The following is a 20,524-nucleotide window of genomic DNA, read 5'->3' as shown; positions in this document are numbered from 1 at the left end:
AAGAGGTGTTATAAACCTACTTAGAACATGTTACTCAAGATACAACTCGGAGAAACTAGAGTATGACCATAAGAGCCCCATGCATCTTGTAGACTCCATTTTAGGGCCATTTGAGCCAAATGCCCCATGCATGAACGTCAAGTTTGTAAGTTTACGTGTATTACGGACCCTAGGAGGCCAGATCTATGTTTTGGGTGTGTTAAACCCGACTGAAATCGACTGTACGGACATGGACTTTGGGGGACTCAGCGAGTCGTTCTAGGGACTCGATGAGTCGGGGTATGGTTCCCCAACCCTTTTCTGCTTGGATCGAACTGGTTGAGTTTAGAACAGGACTCAACAAAACAGATGTGAAACTGGATCTAGAAATCATGGAACTCGGTGACTTCAAGAGCAGAACTCGGCGAGTTCAAGTGAAGTCCCAACTACATGAAGATGAACTCGACGAGTTCATAAGGAACTCGACGAGTCCATGGCTAAATATGCCTTCTTGCATGAAGAAGGACTCGACGAGTTCAAGGACGAACTCGACGAGTCAGTTGTTGAAGGTCCCAACTTTGCATGAAGTAGAACTTGACGAGAGCGTGCTAGACTCGGCGAGTAGGATCGAGGTCTTAGTGTTTTGAGGATTTGGGGACTCGGGGAGTTGCTGGGTCAACTCAACGAGTCGATTCAACCAGACGTTGACTTTGACCCAGAGTTGACTTTGACCAAGGGGTTGACTTTAACTTTTGCTTTGACCTGAGTAACCATTGTAAGGGTTAAGGGTATGTAAGGGTAAATTAAGGAAGGTTGGTATTTGCAGGAGTTGATCCCGGCATCGAGGATTGTTCAGACTGCACGACATCGAGGTGAGTTACCTTCCAGTAGAAGTAGGTCTACGGCCACAATGCCGGCCCACTAGTAGGAGTTGGTAGATAGATAATTGTCTTTGTGATAATTATCTAGGTTTGCTACTACCTAATATGATTTATGTATTAGCATGATATGATGTTATGTGATAGTGGTAGTAGGGGGAATAGTCCCCGGTTACCGGTTAAAAAGATATTGAAGAGGTCGTCAGAACCCATGCATGCCTAGCAGTATGTTTATGATATGTTATTATGTGGTAGTGGTAGGGGTGAAATAGTCCCCGGTTACCGGTTGAAAGATACCGAAGGGGAGGTTAGCTCATGGTTACCGGTTGAAAAAGATACCGAAGGGGAGGTTAGTTCCTGGTTACCGGTTGAAAGATACCGAAGGGGATCCCAGCTCCATGCTATGCCAGACCGATACCGGTTGAAAGATACCGATGAATAGGCATTAGGTGGTATGTGGTATGATGGGGGAACTCACTAAGCTTCATGCTTATAGTTTTCAGTTTTGTTTCAGGTACCTCTTCAGCGAAGGGGAAGGAGCCGGCATGGTACCAGCGCATCGCACACATATGATTTATGCATTTTGAGATCCATGGGATTGTACTCTGACATTCTTACTATTTTATGTTATGGTTCTGAGACACGTGACTGAGGTTTTATGAAATGATATGAATCGTTGATGTTTTTCAGTAAAATGTTTTATAAGTTACTTAATTAAAAACAAAATTTTTGGTCTTGAAAATTGGGATGTTACATCAACACCCCCTTGTTGAAACTAGTGCCAACAATTGCGACATCAGACTATGTTTCTTGAGCTTCTTCAATTTCCATGTGCCTCCCACTTGCTTTGTCATTGAAAACTTGTTTTCTTCTAACTTATCTTTCAGATGAACAAGAGAACTTATTCTTGGTGGGTTCGTATATAATAATCTAAATGCTCTTTTAGAATGTTCTACAAACATGTAATTTGTTGGTGTTTTCTTTCAAGATATAATTAATAGTGATTGAAGCATGTGACATCCCCATTTTCACGGCCAGAAAAGACCGATTTGTTTATGCTTTGTTTTAAAATCAGAGTAATCGTTTGCAGAAAACAGTTGCGGAATTTGTTCCCAAAACAAAATGTGATAAGAATTTATCAAAGCATTTCTTTAAACAAATGTATTTTCATTAAATAACAAAATCTTGGGATGTCATGTTCCGATACAGACCAAAAGCATAAACATTATAAAATAGACCTTACAACAGTTATTTATAACTACTGATTTATAATCCAAAATCTCTCATCAAGTCCACCAACTTATACTCTTGTGTCATTACCTGTAATACAAAGAAAACTGAGTGGGCCAGGCTTGGGAGCCTGGTGAGCATATAAGGTTTTCAACCCACAATAATATAATTATTATATTCACTTATCAAACAATCAATCCAATTACCCATCCCCATTATCTTCTTTATTTCTTAAGGTTTTACCCTAAGAATCGACTATCCTTCCTTCATTTGTTCCTAAGGATTGACCTAAGGAATTGGCACAAAGTCCATTGCTACCACGGTTTATACGAAAGGCACTACGTCACATAGTCGTCAGGGTTTATACCATAGGCACTACGTCTCATAGTCACCAGGGTTTATACAATAGGCACTACGTCTCATAGTCACCAGGGTTTATACAATAGGCACTACGTCTCATAGTCACCAGGGTTTATACAATAGGCACTACGTCTCATAGTCACCGGGGTTTATACAATAGGCACTACGTCTCATAGTCACCGGGATTTATACAATAGGCACTACGTCTCATAGTCACCAGGTTTTATACAATAGGCACTACGTCTCATAGTCACCAGGGTTTATACAATAGGCACTACGTCTCATAGTCACCGTGGTTTATACAATAGGCACTACGTCTCATAGTCACCAGATATTTCATCTACCCATGTTCTACCCAACATATTTGTAGATATAAAATACATATACGGTTTAAATCATTAAAAACCTGTATAAAACATCCATTCCACACCCATCACAAATAAACAAACAATACATAACACATAGCACGTATTTCATAGTAAATACTTCATATTTATGTGTTAGAAGAAAGTAACTACACACTCACCCAAAACATACACTTAATACATTCAAACAATACTTGTATTAAAATTGTGTTTATGAAAGGGACTATACACTCACTTGATCAGAAGATGATCGGACAGCACTATGGCTCTAAGAGTAGTACTTCTTCGGTGAAACCGGGATCACTTCGCACATCGGGCTTCTTGCGGACAGAGCTTCGGCTCGGAAACTCTTTTCTTCTCGGGATCTTCGGGCTTCGGGACTTGCTTCGGGTCTCGGGATGATACCGGGGCTTCGGGGGGTTAAAATAGGGCTTAGAGAGAGTATCGGGAGTTAGAGAGAAGAGATAGAGCAACCAAAATCGGTTGACCCTCGATTTCTATTTATAGGATCATTTTTCAGCTCTCACGTCGTGAATTTTAAGTTCTCACGTCGTGAACTTAGTCTTCACTGCATGCGTCATCATAGGTTGCGTCTGACAGGCTCTGAAAGGTCAAATCGCTGAGTTCACGTCGTGAACACTGTATTCACGTCGTGCACTCTGACAGTTTTGGGGTTTCGCACCCCGAACTTCAGAAATTCATAACTTTCGCATACGAGCTCCGTTTTCGATGTTCTTTTTATCGACGCGTAGGTGAGACTATGCTCTACAACTCTCGTTTAGACTCCATTGGCTAATTTTGACTTTATTTTTATTATATTTTTATTAGATTATTTTTAGTAGGCCGGGACAGGAAAACTCCGTTAGAAATTCATAACTCCTTCATCTGACGTCCGTTTTCGTCTGTCTTTTTACCGTTAGACTACTATCAATGAGATCTTCGATTCTCGTTTAGATTGTTTCGGCTAAATATCGCTCGATCTCATATTCGAACTTCGGGATGTACACTGCTAAGCCGAAACTTCGAAAAATCATAACTTCCTCATACGAAGTCAGATTTGGGGGTTCTTTTCATGCACGCTCTCGGTTTAACGTATTCTACGACTTTCGTTTAGATCGCTAAATCCAAATATCGCTCTATCGTAAATTCACTATTTACGTCGCATTGTGTCGTGTCGGTTCTGTCGCGAAACTTCGACATGTCATAACTTCTTCGTTATAACTCGGATTTCGGCGTTCTTTATATTTTCGAAAACCTTGAGACATATACTACAACTTGGTTAAGATTAATCCTTCTAAATAATCTTCGATCAAAAAGTCATTTTTGATGCTTATCGTCTTTAAATTGACTAGCCCGGATCTACGGGCGTTACAATTATCTCCCCCTTAGGATGATTACGTCCCGAAATCATCAACAAAAATAGGACTTGTATAGTGATTCCATACGTTATCTTTCCATCCTAAGTAATAACCATGATGCTCAATCTGGCACCTGCTCTTCGTACTAGGTTGGACTTTCAATCGTAACCTACAAGTTACAAAATAAATCCTTATTGAGGACTCCTTCTTCTTAGGATAAGTACTTCCCCTTATCTATTGTAACAGATCGATGGGTCATGTTCTAATGACCTTCATCGGATGATGCAACGTCTAGACTCAAGTCTCTTAGAGTCAAATTCCAAAATGGAATATACCTTCCTTCATATTCTAATGTGATATAGTCACATTTTAACATGTAGCATCTCTAGCTACTAACGAGCGTGATGCTATTGGTCGCATTGATTTCAATCTTCTGACTTAAGTCAGATGCTACCTCGAACTTGGTTCTCCGAACCACGTAACAAACTCATTGTAGTCGGACTCAATTCGATATGACCACTAGGGTCGGAATAACAACCATCATACTAGTCATTACCGAAACAATGGTAATGACATACTTGAATAAAACAGAATCAATTACTAGCTTCTCGGTAACCTTGTGACTTTCCCTGATCCAAGCGTGAGTCCTATGCTTCCAGTAGTATAGATCTCTACTACTATTCACACCTACTCATACTCGTCCCAAGTATTGTCTCGCAGTCTAACCAAGTCACCATACAAAAATCACACAATCATTTAACACATCAGATATTAAAAACATAAATATCACATACATATCAAAACCAGGGTTTATATTATTTCTTGAAACGATTACACAAAGGTTCAAGTTCACCCTATATTATGCCTCTAATAGGCTAAACCACAAGTTACTATTCGCCTTGCTACTTCATAATTTGGTCTTTGGATATAAAATCCTCATCCTTGATTCCTCGCGTGATTGTCTGCTTCGTCGAGGATCATGTGGAATGCCTTTGGCTGTGGCGGTGTGTTTTTCTTTGGGCAGTCTCTAGAAATATGCCCTTCTTCGTTACACCCGTAGCACACCTTTTTGTTGGATGCGCACTTGTTGGCGTAATGCCCTATCTTCCCACATTTGTAGCAAGTCATCTCCTCGCTACACTTCCCGAAGTGTTTCTTTTTACACTTCTCGCACCACTTAGCTTCATCTCTTCCCCCAGATTTCGAGAATTTGCTTTCTTTGTTGATCACTGAAGATCCCTCATGCTTCCTTTTCTCTCCAACTTCAGCTCTCTCCCGACCTTTCTCTCTTATCTGAGTCTCGACATTCCTAGCAGCCCAAATGGCGGCTTTCAGAGTGTTCAGGCTTGGGAGCCTGGTGAGCATATAGGGTTTTCAACCCACAATAATATAATTATTATATTCACTTATCAAACAATCAATCCAATTACCCATCCCCATTATCTTCTTTATTTCTTAAGGTTTTACCCTAAGAATCGACTATCCTTCCTTCATTTGTTCCTAAGGATTGACCTAAGGAATTGGCACAAAGTCCATTGCTACCACGGTTTATACAACAGGCACTACGTCACATAGTCGTCAGGGTTTATACCATAGGCACTACGTCTCATAGTCACCAGGGTTTATACAATAGGCACTACGTCTCATAGTCACCAGGGTTTATACAATAGGCACTACGTCTCATAGTCACCAGGGTTTATACAATAGGCACTACGTCTCATAGTCACCGGGGTTTATACAATAGGCACTACGTCTCATAGTCACCGGGGTTTATACAATAGGCACTACGTCTAATAGTCACCAGGGTTTATACAATAGGCACTACGTCTCATAGTCACCGGGGTTTATACAATAGGCACTACGTCTCATAGTCACCAGATATTTCATCTACCCATGTTCTACCCAACATATTTGTAGATATAAAATACATATACGGTTTAAATCATTAAAAACCTGTATAAAACATCCATTCCACACCCATCACAAATAAACAAACAATACATAACACATAGCACGTATTTCATAGTAAATACTTCATATTTATGTGTTAGAAGAAAGTAACTACACACTCACCCAAAACATACACTTAATACATTCAAACAATACTTGTATTAAAATTGTGTTTATGAAAGGGACTATACACTCACTTGATCAGAAGATGATCGGACAGCACCAAGGCTCTAAGAGTAGTACTTCTTCACTGAAACTGGGATCACTTTTGTAACGCCTGTAGATCCGGGCTAGTCAATTTAGAGACGATAAGCGTCAAAAATGACTTTTTGATAGAAGATTATTTAGGATGAATAATCTTAACTAAGTTGTAGTATATGTTACAAGGATTCCGTACATATAAAGAACGCCGAAATCCGAGTTATAACGAAGAAGTTATGACCTGTCGAAGTTTCGCGACAGAACCGGCACGACACAGCGCGACGTAAATAGTGAATTTACGATAAATCGATATTTGGATTTAGCGATCTAAACGAAAGTCGTAGAATACGTTAAACCGAGAGCGTGCATGAAAAGAACGCCCAAATCTGACTTCGTATGAGGAAGTTATGATTTTTCGAAGTTTCGGCTTAGTAGTGTACAACCCGAAGTTCGAATATGAGATCGAGCGATATTTAGCCGAAACAATCTAAATGAGAATTGAAGATCTCATCGATAGTAGTCCAACGGTGAAAAGACAGACAAAAACGGACGTCAGACGAAGGAGTTATGATTTTCTAACGGAGTTTTCCTGTCCCGGCCTACTAAAAATAATATAATAATAATATAATAAAAATAAATCCAAAATTAGCCAACGGAGTCAAAACGATAGTTGTAGAGCATAATCTCACCTACGCGTGGATATAAAGAACGTCGAAAACGGAGCTCGTATGAGAAAGATATGAATTTCTGAAGTTCGGGGCGCGAACCCCGATACCGTGTCAGAGTTCACGACGTGAATACAGTGTTCACGACGTGAACTCAGTATTTATGACTTCTGGAGCCTGACAGACGCAAGTGGCGATGATGCACCTGATGACTATTGAACTCACGACGTGAATCCAGAAAAATGGCCCTATAAATAGAAACCGAAGGGCAGCCGGCAATGGTTGCTAATTCCTTCAATCTCTCACTTCCTACACTCTCTCTAGCCTTCTTGAAGTACCCCCGAAGCCCCGGTATCATCCCGAGACCCAAAGCGAGTCCCGAAGCTCCGAAGATCCCGAGAAGAAAAAAGAGTTTCCGAGCCGAAGCTCTGCCCGCGAGAAGCCCGGTGTGTGAAGAGATCACAGTTTCACCGAAGAATTACTACTTTAAGAGCCGTAGTGATGTCCGATCATCGTATTATCAAGTGAGTGTGTAGTCACTTTCTTCTAACACATAAATATTAAGTATTTGCTATGAAATACGTGCTATGTGTATAATATATTGTTGTTTATTTGAGATGATTGTGGAATGGATGAATTATATAAGTTTTAATGAGTTAAACTGTATATGTATTTCGTATCTACAAATATGTTGGGTAGAACATAGGTAGATGAGGTTGTTGGTAGGTGATAAAAGATGAGTTGGACCATGAGATAAAAGGATAAAGAGATAAACTTGTTTCAGATCTAGGTGTATGGGTCAGATCAAGAGGTTAGTTTTAGATCCGAGGGTATGGATCAGATCAAGAGGTTAGTTTTAGATCCGGGAATATGGATTAGGTAATGAGGTAAATTTAAGATCCGGGAGTACGGATTATGTATTTTTGAACTACGTGTTCATTCGATAAGGTATCATGTGTATAGTCCCTTTTAGGAACGTGATTTTTAATACGAGTATTGATTAAAGTATGAAATATACATATGTATGCGAAGTATTTGTTATTGTCCGAAATACGTGTTAGATATATTTGATGATATACAACGTGCGAATCAGATATGGTTCAATATGTGTTAAGATGTGTATATATGATATTATTACTTAAAACCTTGTGTTAAGTATACACTAGTTGGCGTTGCCTAAACGGAGATAGTATCAAAAAAATTGATTATAGGCATTGTAGGCTTGCCTAGTGATGGGTTAAGACTTAAATAGGGATGTTTAGTTCAATTAAGATTGGACTTTGGGTAGTCTCTTATTAAGAGTACGTGTGGGGTGAGATTGATGATCGGTGGAGTACGTCCTACGTACAGAAGTACATTTTATGTATGAAGTCCTTTTCAAAGCTCTGTGTCTTGGGTGCTGCTTGTGCCAGGGTACTATTATGTTCTTGGGTACGAGACTTTCGCATACCAGAGTACTATAATGTGCCAGAAGTACTATCATGTACAAAGTCTTTTTGACAATTTTGTGTGTCGGTTACGGGAGCGTACGGGAGTACTCTAGTAGTATTTCCCCATACTTTTATTTTGAGAGAGCTTTGGAGTCAGCGTTTCTTTTATGAAGTGATCGACCGAGCTTCATATGTCAGCGTTTTCTTTCACGAAGTAATTAAGGGAACTTCGTAGACTGCCTAATAAAGTGTGTCGGTAATAGACCACTGCTAGGTATGTCTGGTGTTATATTGCTGGATAGGGTGCGTCTGGGGGTGAAATACCTCATGTATTCAGGCCACTGCTAGGCAAAGTTCGATCCTGGGATAGGTAGAGTCTGGGGGTAATCTCTTAGGAATAAATGGGAGAAGGGTAATCGATTCTTAGGGTAAATCTTTAAGAAATAAATGCAGATAATGGGGATGGGTAATTGGATTGATTGTTTGATAAGTGAATATAATAATTATATTATTGTAGTTTGAAAACCCTATATGCTCACCAGGCTCCCAAGCATGACCCTCTCAGTTTTCTTTATATTACAGGTTATGGCACGAGAGCATAAGTTGGCTGACATAACGAGAGATTTTGGATTATAGGCCAGTAGTTATGAAAAACTGTTGTAAGGTCTATTTTGTTCTGTTTATGCTTTTGGTCTGTATTGAACATGACATCCCGAGATTTTGTTATATAATGAAAATACATTTCTTTAAAGGAATTCTTTGATAAATTCTTATCATATTTTTTGTTTTGGGAACAAATTCCGCAACTGTTTTCTTTAAAAGATTACTCTGATTTTGAAAACAAAGCATAAACAAATCGGTCTTTTCTGGCCGTGAAATTGGGGATGTCACAACTTCGCACACCGGGCTTCTCGCGGGCAGAGCTTCGACTTGGAAACTCTTTTCTTCTCGGGATCTTCGGGCTTCGGGACTTGCTTCGGGTCTCGGAATGATACCGAGGCTTCGGGGAGAAGGGGGGGGGGGGGGGCGGGGGGGGGGGGGGGGGGGTTAAAATAGGGCTTAGAGAGAGTATCGGGAGTGAGAGAGAAGAGATAGAGCAACCAAAATCGGCTGACCCTCGATTTCTATTTATAGGGTCATTTTTCAGCTCTCACGTCGTGAATTTTAAGTTCTCACGTCCTGAACTTAGTCGTCACTGCATGCGTCATCACAGGTTGCGTCTGACAGGCTCTGAAAAGTCAAATCACTGAGTTCACGTCGTGAACTCTGACAGTTTTGGGGTTTCGCGCCCCGAACTTCAGAAATTCATAACTTTCGCATATGAACTCCGTTTTCAATGTTCTTTATATCGACGCGTAGGTGAGACTATGCTCTACAACTCTCGTTTAGACTCTGTCGGCTAATTTTGATTTATTTTTATTATATTATTTTTAGTAGGCCGGGACAGGAAAACTCCGTTAGAAATTCATAACTCCTTCATCTGACGTCCGTTTTCGTCTGTCTTTTTACCGTTGGACTACTATCAACGAGATCTTCGATTCTCGTTTAGATTGTTTCAGCTAAATATCGCTCGATCTCATATTCGAACTTCGGGCTGGACACTGCTAAGCCGAAACTTCGAAAAATCATAACTTCCTCATACGAAGTCAGATTTGGGCGTTCTTTTCATGCACGCTCTAGGTTTAACGTATTCTACGACTTTCGTTTAGATCGCTAAATCCAAATATCGCTCTATCGTAAATTCACTATTTACGTCGCGTTGTGTCGTGTCGGTTCTGTCGCGAAACTTCGACATGTCATAACTTCTTCGTTATAACTCGGATTTCGGCGTTCTTTATATTTTCGGAAACCTTGAGACATATACTACAACTTGGTTAAGATTAATCCTTCTAAATAATCTTCCATCAAAAAGTCATTTTTGATGCTTATCGTCTTTAAATTGACTAGCCCGGATCTACGGGCGTTACAAAGCATAATCCCAAAAATATTAAAGGATGATATTTCTATCGATTAGAAAGTAAACTATGTCAAGTAAAGTTTAATTCACCCTTTACTATCACTAAGGTTTTAAATTGTATTATTGGTTTGTATTTCAACTTTATATTTGAAAACTTCAACAAAGGTTTCACAATTATGTTTTAACATGTAAAATATAATTATAACTACTAAAGTTGTTAATAAAGTTGATTTGGTATCTTGTGCTTAATCTTAGACATTCATTAGAAAGGAATTCATACATCACAATGTATAGTTCCTTCATAATTATTTTCTCTACAACTTAGTGAAAATATCATTAGGAATGTTTTATATATAAACAATATTCACATATTTCAAATAAACTACATTACTTGCCTTAAAAGATCCCTTTATTGAAGTTGGAATATGTGTATTTCATTTATATAATAAAGATAACAATGTCATAGATAATTTTTATTTAAAACAAGTTTAAGTCAAAAGTGCTTGCATATAGAAATTAATTTTATTTATAAAATATTGATATTTACTTTATAATTCTATTAAGATATCTAGTCTCATAAATAAAAGTTAATCATTTCAGAATATAAATATTATCGTTATGAAAAACGATCAAGTAAATAATCAAGCATTTAAATAAAATAACCGAGACACACACACACACACACACACACACACACACATATATATATATATATATATATATATATATATATATATATATATATATATATATACAGACATGCTAAATTTAAAACATATATTGTTCCAAAACAAACATTATTTTATAATTTATGTTGTAAGCATAAATAATAAACTAAACTCTGAGAGTGTAGTTTCAACTTTCCTGTGCATAACTACTCATTCTTCTGTAAATATCTGAAGCGATTTACAAAGATTATATTGACATTAAGTTCCAACTACTTGAGTGTTAAAAGTATGAGCTGTATCTAGTAGATACCTAAAGTACTAGTCTCTTCCCGACTTTCTTTTCAAATAAGAGGATCAATTCCTCTTCTAGTGTCCAGTTTCTCCACAAAAGAAACAAGATCCATCTATGTGGGCTTTCTTGGATTTCTTGGGCTTAAAGTTGTTCAGTCCATAAAACATGGGCCTCTTAGATCACACAAGGTGACTCTTTTCAGCCTTGCATTATTCCATTGTTTGAACTAGTTTAAAACAAATATCATAGTATTTGTTGGAATATTGCTTAACCTGTTATATCATCAGATATATATCTAAATTATCCAAAACTTCCTATAAATTTGGGATAACTTGTTCCTAGTATGATGTTAGAAGCATTTTTAACATCATAGTGATGCCTTTACTAGGTATCATTTTCAGGTCTATTGCTCAAAGCATTATGTTTAGGACTAGGACCTTTAAGTGTATACAATTTCACATCTTTCACGAGATTGTATCTCAAGACATGAACCCGTTCATTGAAATTGTATCTATTGAATGTTATTGTTTTATTAAGTCATTAAAGAAAATGATAATTCATGGTTATGAGAGTGGATTATATATACCTACAAAATTTTAACAAATTTCATTTAGTATTTTCAATATTTAATCTTCAATAATTAATACCCTTTAGTTTCCAAAAACATTAATTATCAAGGTCTAGGATCCAAGTTGCAAAACAAATAAATGGTTAGGTATCATTTATCTCATTCATTTAAATCCAAACCGATAGATATCGGTTATCAGTTATATTCTACTATATAATTCCTAAATTTGTGGGATAGCTAATAACAAATTTAATTCGACATGTTTGATCTCATCTATGACTCAGAACTCTCTTGCTTAGGTATCCTTTAAAACAAAAGATTTCAGATCAAATCATCCAATTTGAAAAACTTGTGTAATCGACATATAACTTGGTTATAGAAATCGCGAGAAACACCCCGGCCATCAAAAGATAACACTAATCAGTTAGGTAACCTTTATCTTACTAGTTCATACAAGAGATGTGCGAGTGTTCTTCAAAAAGGATTGCATGGATTTGAGTTTTGTAAGGGGTATTTGATGTTTCATAATTTTAGTTTTAAAAAAACATATTATATCATGGTTATTGCATGCATCCAACAAGCCATGGTATATTTTAAAAAATCTTACTTCATGTAAAATCACATTTTAACAATATTCTTTTATAAAACCCGATTTTATAAAATTGACGCAGTCAATTTTTTTTATTATTTTAAATTAATAGCTAGTATTAAGTTTGATGTTTGAGCGCTTTAACACATTTGTAAACCTTTTAATAAAACTTCCTTTTATAAAATAAGTTTTGGAGTTTGATGAGTTTATATATCTTAATTTTAAACTTATATAATTTTAATCCCGAAATTTTACCGGTTACTAGTTTTAGTAAATAAAGCTTGTTTAATTTAAAACTATTTTTACTATCTTATGCTAAAAAGGTAAATTTCATTAAAATCAAACTCCTTTGTGATGTTTATTTATGTTCAAATATTATTTTCCATTTAAAAAACTAATTTATCAACCAAAACACAATAATAACAAAATAAATATTAAACAACACAAACATGCAAAATATATGTGCATAAACCAACCATCTAATGACATTTTGTGAGCCATCACAACATGTCAAGTCCATTCCTAAAGGGACATTTAAAGGGACCAAAAAACTTATAGTAATGTTGTTGTAGAAGCTCTCACTTCAGAAAAGATCAATTGTTTGTAAAAAATTGAAAAGCTTCTTGAAGGATAATATTTCAGCAACATGCATCACTTTTAAAAAGTGTTGCATTAGGACCAACAGTTCTCATGGAATCTGCCAACAACAACACTTTTAGCAACAGTTTGCTGAGATGTTGCGTTTTTTCCTACACACTTTAAAGTTGTGAAAATCACCTTTTAGTCTTCAAAATGGATACATATTCATTTCTTGTTATATTTTGTACAAAATAAATTATTTTTAAAACTAATATATTACTTACAAAAATAAACAAAGAAAATTAATATATTTAATTATTACATACCATAAATATTACAACCATGTTTCAACAAATCAATACATGCAATAACACAATGGTCTATGACTAGTTTATGCACATCATATATATATATATATATATATATATATATATATATATATATATATATATATATATATATATATATATATATATATATATATATATATATATATAACAAGGACATACCATTGTTTTTATTATTAAGATAGTATAGTCCTCCAAATTCATTACTAGTCTCCTTGGACAGTGAATCCTGAACAACACACTTGTTTTCATCAAAAACAACTTGACATTTATTATCCCTACGTAACTTGTGAGCAGACAAAAGATTAACATGAAAATCTGGAACAACAAAGACATCAAGTAAGGATATAGAATTAGACAAATGTATATTTCCAATTTTATTAACTCTTGCAGTTGATCCATTTGGATGATCAACTTTAATACTTAACTTAGAAATATCCACAATATCAACTAACTATAATTCGACAGTAGTCATATGTTAACTAGCTCCTGAATCAACAACCCAATTATTATTATTACTAAGAAACACATTATTACAATATATGTACCTGCCATATTGGCATTAGCAGATATGTCCTCAAAAAAATGTTTCTCATTTAGAAGAGAGATGATCTTAGAGTATTGATTAGAAGTAAGGAAATGTTGATCAGCCTTATCAATAGAGCATACAGAAGTGCTAGAAGACGCATTCACATGTGAAGCAACACCAGGAGTATTACTTGAAAACTTGTTAGTACTGCTAAGATCATTTTTAGGTTTAAAATCTTTGGGAAATCCAATCAACTTGTAACATTTCTCAATGATATGACCTTTGAGACCATAATGCTTGCACTGAAAAGTCTGATTTCTACCTTTAGATTTTCTAATGTCACTAATTTTACTAGCAAAAATAGAAGACAATTTCTATTAGAAGATACAATTATAGAACCATGTTTATGATTAGATTCTTCTCTAGAAACAATTGAGAAAGAAGTTTTCATATTGGGCAAAGGTTTAAGAAGCAAAATATGACTCTTAATCTGACTAAAGGAGGCATTTAAACCACCAAGAAATTGCATTAACTTCATTAACTTTGAATGATTACTAAATTGAGTTGCAGCTTCACAAGTACAATCATTCAAATTGGTAAGACCATCAAATTCCTTCCAAAGAGCATCAAGTTTATTAAAATAATCAGCAACACTTAAGCCACTTTAAGTAATAGAATTAATACACTGATGCAAGTTAAACACAACTGAACCATCAACCTTATTATAAGTATCAAAAGGTTCAGTCCAAACATCAAGAGAAAATTCTGAACATGCATGCCCAACACATATAGACTCATATAAAGATCCAAAGATCCAAGAACAAACTATATCATTTACTCTATCCCACTTAAGAGTCTTGACAAGATCATCCTTCATTTTAACAACGGTACCATCAACAAATCAAATTTCATTTCGAGCCTTCAGAGCTCTTGTCATAGAACTCCTCCATATCCTAAAAATTTCAGTTCCAAGAAGTTTAAAACTAATAATAGTGGTAACAGTATTGTCAGAAGGATGCAAGTAAAGTGGATCATCAAAATCAATAGTTACATTCTTATTAGATGATTCACTAGTTTCATGAGTACCACCAGCCGTATTAACAAGATAGGAAACTTAACTACAGACAACTTACACAAAGAAAATATACTCATAGAGAAGCACATAATAATCAACCCAGGATAAACCCAAACACAAGACAAGTGTGCGAGACTTATAGTGATCCACAACAAAATGCTCTACAAGCAGCAATGTAGTTTCGTTAGATCACCAAGATCTAACACTGAAGCAGAAAGGCATCCAAATTCCTGGGATCACCTCCGTTTATCAAACTCGTTTGCACGAGTTTAGCGTTGACCGAAGAAACTTAGTGTTAGTCGTTAGGATAACAAAGGTTAACCTATAATTTTACTACTAACTCCTCGTTTACAACTAAACACCATGACGAAGGACTACCGGAGATGACAACGCCAACAAACACGATCCTAGAATGATCGATAGCCTTCAACACCAAGAACAGACCTAGGGACACAAGCGAACCTATATCAACCAAAAAAACAACAGATCTTGATCTGGACACGAAATAACAAGAAATCAAGAACAAGCGGAGCCTCGCTCTGATACCAACAAAACACTAGAATATGACAACATCAATAATTTTTTATTACGAGGCAAGAATCAGTTGGTTTTGAAAGAACTTACAACGGAAAACTCAATAAAATCAATCAATCACTCATTACAACATTCCTCACTACATCACTCGATTTATACTACTCTCAATATATCATAGAGATGAACAGAGATTACAAACACGAGAACGATGACCGAAACCATAAGAGGAAACCTTAAACTGGAAAGAGCATAAAGAGTATGTGTGTGTGAATAACATGTGAATGAATTGAGCTCATAGACACAAACAACATTATATACAACGGATTTCAACTGGGTATGGGTAAGACCCGCGTGACATCTGAAGTTTAGAAGGAAGTGTGCCCGAGTCCAGCATTCTTCTGTACTTGACAAATTTAACCCTCCTACAACAATTCTTTGCAAACAAATATTGGACACATTTTATACTTAAATAAACTAAATATAAATAACAAAAGGATATATATAAAAAATGATATAGACAATGAGGAGTTTGGTAATGAGAAGAAATGTCTCATTTTCAACAACACTTTCCTTTTTATACGGAAGAGAACCCAATGTGGGGTATTTTTTCTTTCTTAGGCCGTTGAACTCCTATACGAAAACAGTCATCGTACCTTCTAATAGATGCTACCAACTTATTATCTTCCCTTAATCCCACACTTAATGGATTGGGGTAAGTTATCGTTATCGTACCTTTCAGACTTACACAATTGATAACACTTTGATTTTCAAATATATCAATTAAAACCTTTGAATTAAAAGTGCAAATTAATATATGATGATGAAAATAGTAAATAATGTTAACATATAAATACCTAGGACATATACTTTATTATTATGTTTTACTTATTTTTATATGTATATATGTATAATGCTCACATGAACTCAATGTTTTAAAAACCGGTTTGAACCGGTCAGTTGAACTGGTTTGACCGGAAATTGAAGAAGGGAACGGTTCAACTATCACCGAATTATGGCTATTTTTTCACTGAAATGAAGCGGCCGGTTTTTACAAAAATCTAGTTGAATCGGTTAAATTAAATCGGTTGAATGGGTTAAATTGAATAAAAACACACGGAAAAAAATCATTTTGCATAATAAACTTGTGTAGTCTTTTTATAATCTATTTAGATTTATCTAAATAAAAACATATGATAAATGTTATGAAGTTTTTTGATGCGTTTGTATTCATCTAAAACTATATTTTGTTTCCGTATTATACTTTATTTTCTTTTTGATGTATGTGGATTGATGTAAAACTTATGGTTATGTGTTATTTTAATGTATTTGGATTGATATACAACTAGTTTTCATGTGTATTTTTAATGTTTGAACTTGTAGACATCAAGTTCTTGATTTATATGTATGTATGTTTAGTAAAATAGGGAAAATGAAAATTAGAAAAACCAGTTGACCCGACGGTCGAACCGGTTAAACCGGGAATTGGTTAACACACCGATTCCACTATAAAACCGGTTTTTAAAACATTACATGAACTTTAAAAATAAATTATTTGACCGTTTGCAAATTCTACATCTGTTTAATCAAAGATTGAAAGTATTATACGTCATCTACCAAATGAAACTCGAACTTTGAACTAAAAAAATCATAGGAAGAATTGACTTTCAATATATTTCCTTTTTTATTAGGAAATGACCATTATGTCAACAAAGAATCTTATTGACCAAAGTGCTTCTAACCCAGCGGTATCCGATGTTGCCCTCCCTTCTTGAGGTTGAGGGTTCAAGTCCCGTCGTGGACATAGGTGAATTTAAGGTGTAGTTTAGGAGTAGGTTAGATTTGCCGTTTCAAAAAAAAAAATCTTATTGATTTTGATCTTTTATTAAAAATAAAAAAAATAAAAAAAATTGTGCAAATTAAAATAAAATTACATGATTTATGAAAGGCACACACCTAAATCTTTTCTTGGATATGAATAATGAGTATGAGAATCTATATCTCCTCTCGTCCTAGTAATTAACTAAAATATTAATAAAGAATACAAAATTGTCAACATGTGAAATAAATAATCATAAACGCATCATATATCTAATTTCTCTTATTTTAAAAAACATAGGACTTTTTTATTTCTTGGATCAAGAGCGTTGACATTTATTTTTCAAAATGAGACTCCACATTAATTATCTTCAACTAAGGTCGAATTAAGATGCAAAGATACATGTACGTATCGACCAAATGCCTAAAAACTATTTATTTACCACTATCATGTTCTTTATATATATATATATATATATATATATATATATATATATATATATATATATATATATATATATATGCTTAGGTTATTATATTCTAAATAATTATTGTGTGGATGTAGGAATGATTGTGAGCCAATCATTTTTATTTATTTTAAGAAAGTGATTAATACATTTATTAAATTAAAGATAATTAAAAAATACCATCTAATTTCATTGTAAGGGTATTTTAGTCCATTAACATAAATTTAAAAAAGGAAAATTGCAGATTTTAGGGAATAATTAATTCTCGAAACTTTAAAAATCTGATTTTTTGGATAATAAATATATTAATTCGGATATTCTAAAAGAATGTGTTTATCATTATCTTGAAAAAAACCATTAAATTCTGACAGAATACTATAAACATATATTATCAAGATTAATAATTTTTAATGAATACAAATTTTATATGAAAAAAATTTTAATATCTTAAAATCATTAATTACATTCATTCTTAACAAAATACAACTATGAACATACATAAAATGACATTCATTCTTAAAGAATACAAGTAAATAATGGTTAACAATTACATTTATTCTTAAAGAATAAAACTAATTACATTTATTCTTAAAGAATAAAACCGAGAATGGTTAAAAATCAAATAAAAACATTGAAATTTAAGTAAAACACAAATAAATTCTGATAGAATATTGTTGCTAATCCATTCTGAACGAATATTGTTGCCTTACTTCTCATTCTTCACCAAGCTTCAAACTGACTTCTCAATTGTTGCTGCATCTACACATAGATTAACTCAAAAAGAAGCACTCACATATAGCTTAGTCTTGTCCCCATTAAGTCCATCAAGTCAAAAATTAAAAAAAAAATTAAAATAAAATAAAACAGCATTTTATACAGCATAAATATCTAAAAATGTGCACCTGCCTATGCTGCTTGCTGCATGCAGCTGAGAACGCGTGTATTGCATTGGCAAACATCTTCCTCACTTGAGAAACCTTAAATTTTGAAAAATCCCCTTGAACAATTCTCAAAAACTCCCTCCAAAGTTTATAGCTTCCAGAATAATGCAAAAGTAGCTTATCCCATCTACCAGTCAACACATCATTATTATCCCTTCTTTGATACGCATTCATAAGTGCAAGAAACAGTTCTTCATTATCAGGATTGACCTCAACTGCCCTCTCCAATATGCTAATCTTCTTCTCCAATGTTTGTAATCGAGCACCTCTCTGTGGTTGCCTACTTTCAACCTTATCTTGAAAGTTAGCAAATTCTAACCAAAACTTCTCATGATATGGATGCTCCCTAATCATTATATTTAACTCTTTACTCTTTCGTAACACCTCATCTTCCCATGATTTTTCAACCAATGAGGAATCTTGACCATTGGAAGAAGTCAACTCACCTGAAAGTGGTACAAAATATGTACCAAGTTCAAGGGTGGAGTCTTTAGGGGCTTGGTTCCATGGAAGAGTTTATGTCGGGCAACATCCATTCTGCATTGTAGTAAAACCCATTTCAGAATCAGAATGTTGCAATATAAATCATACAAACAATCCCATTCCAAAACAGTCAACAAGAAAAGGGAGGAATAGATTGCAATAAGTAGTATTCATTTCGTCAAATTGAGAAACCATTATGTTGGGTTTTTACAATATATCAATTTTAATTTCAAAAAGGGGGAAATGATGAGTTTGTTATTACAGGTGGTTTCCCCATGTTAATTCAATTGTATATCACTGGAACTTTTCGAAAATTAATCAGTAGGTTTTACCTGTAAAGAGAGCCAAAAGCCAAATTATCACGATCACCGCGAGAATCGAAGTAATATTCTTTGTTTGCAGATGAAGTGGTAGCATTATTTTCCCATAATTGAATGTTTTGTTTCTTAGAAGAAGGTCCATATTCGTAACCATTGCTTGCCGCCCCCTTCTTTGTCTTTCTCCGTTTCCGTTTCTCCTTTTTATTGCTGCCGCAGTTATTCTCATCGATGTCCTGATCTGATGCCGAAGAGTCCACCAAATGGTAACGAGCCTGCGGCCGCCTTTCCTCCACTTCTGCTGTAGTTTCTTCTTCTTCGTCCTCGTCGGGTTCGATGTAGTGATGGTAGTGAGTGGATACGACATCGTTGATGGTTGAGATGTCGGCGGTGAAGCTGGTGTTGCTGAGCCAGCGTGGAGCGTTGGAATTAGAGAGTTGTAGAGGGTTTATTGGTTCGGAGGCTATTGTGGGGTTTTGATTGAAAACCGATTGCCTGAGGGTTAGGGATTTAGAATGGGGAAAATACAATGTTGTTGATTATTTTAAAGAGACGGGAGGATGACACCATGATTATAAGAGATTAATTATGGAATTTATTTTACCTTTAATTCAAATTACTAAATTACCCTTATCCATGGTTTTAAAATGATTGGCTCACAATCATTCCTACATCCACACAAAAAATATCTAGAATACATGAACCTAGCTCTCTCTCTCTCTCTCTCTTGATATATATATATATATATATATATATATATATATATATATATATATATATATATATTACAGCTCACCTAAGCTTAGGTATTAAACCTCATGAAAATACGTTGTTTTACTATACAAAGATTGCGATTAAGGGATTCACGATTAACACTTGAAGATGTTGATTCAGGATCGACACAATAATTTTGATAAGGAAGCAAGAATATTGATAATCTTCGACCT

General features: G+C 35.0%; 1 protein-coding gene across 1 annotated transcript; it reads right to left on the bottom strand.

The window, feature by feature from the left end:
* Positions 1 to 18,556: 18,556 nt before the first annotated feature.
* On the bottom strand, positions 18,557 to 20,147 carry LOC145111312 (uncharacterized). The gene is made up of 5 exons (XM_079047599.1): positions 20,143 to 20,147; positions 19,593 to 20,072; positions 19,305 to 19,314; positions 18,739 to 19,218; positions 18,557 to 18,595 (listed from the first exon to the last, which is right to left on the bottom strand). The coding sequence occupies exons 1-5, from the start codon at positions 20,145 to 20,147 to the stop codon at positions 18,557 to 18,559; spliced, it is 1,014 nt and encodes a 337-aa protein (XP_078903725.1).
* Positions 20,148 to 20,524: the final 377 nt, after the last annotated feature.

Source organism: Lactuca virosa, chromosome 5 (assembly GCF_052849685.1).
Source record: "Lactuca virosa cultivar CGN04683 chromosome 5, Lactuca_virosa_CGN04683_v6, whole genome shotgun sequence".
NCBI classification, from domain to species: Eukaryota; Viridiplantae; Streptophyta; class Magnoliopsida; order Asterales; family Asteraceae; genus Lactuca; species Lactuca virosa.
Note: the sequence above shows the minus strand (reverse complement) of the source record. Positions and strands in the feature narration are given on the sequence as shown.

What these genes read in the sequence shown, in the direction of transcription:
- LOC145111312 (XM_079047599.1), bottom strand. An exon ending in GCAGCAAGCAGCATAGGCAG is followed by an intron (nt 18,596 to 18,738) that starts GTGCACATTTTT and finishes ATCTATGTGTAG; the next exon opens with ATGCAGCAACAATTGAGAAG.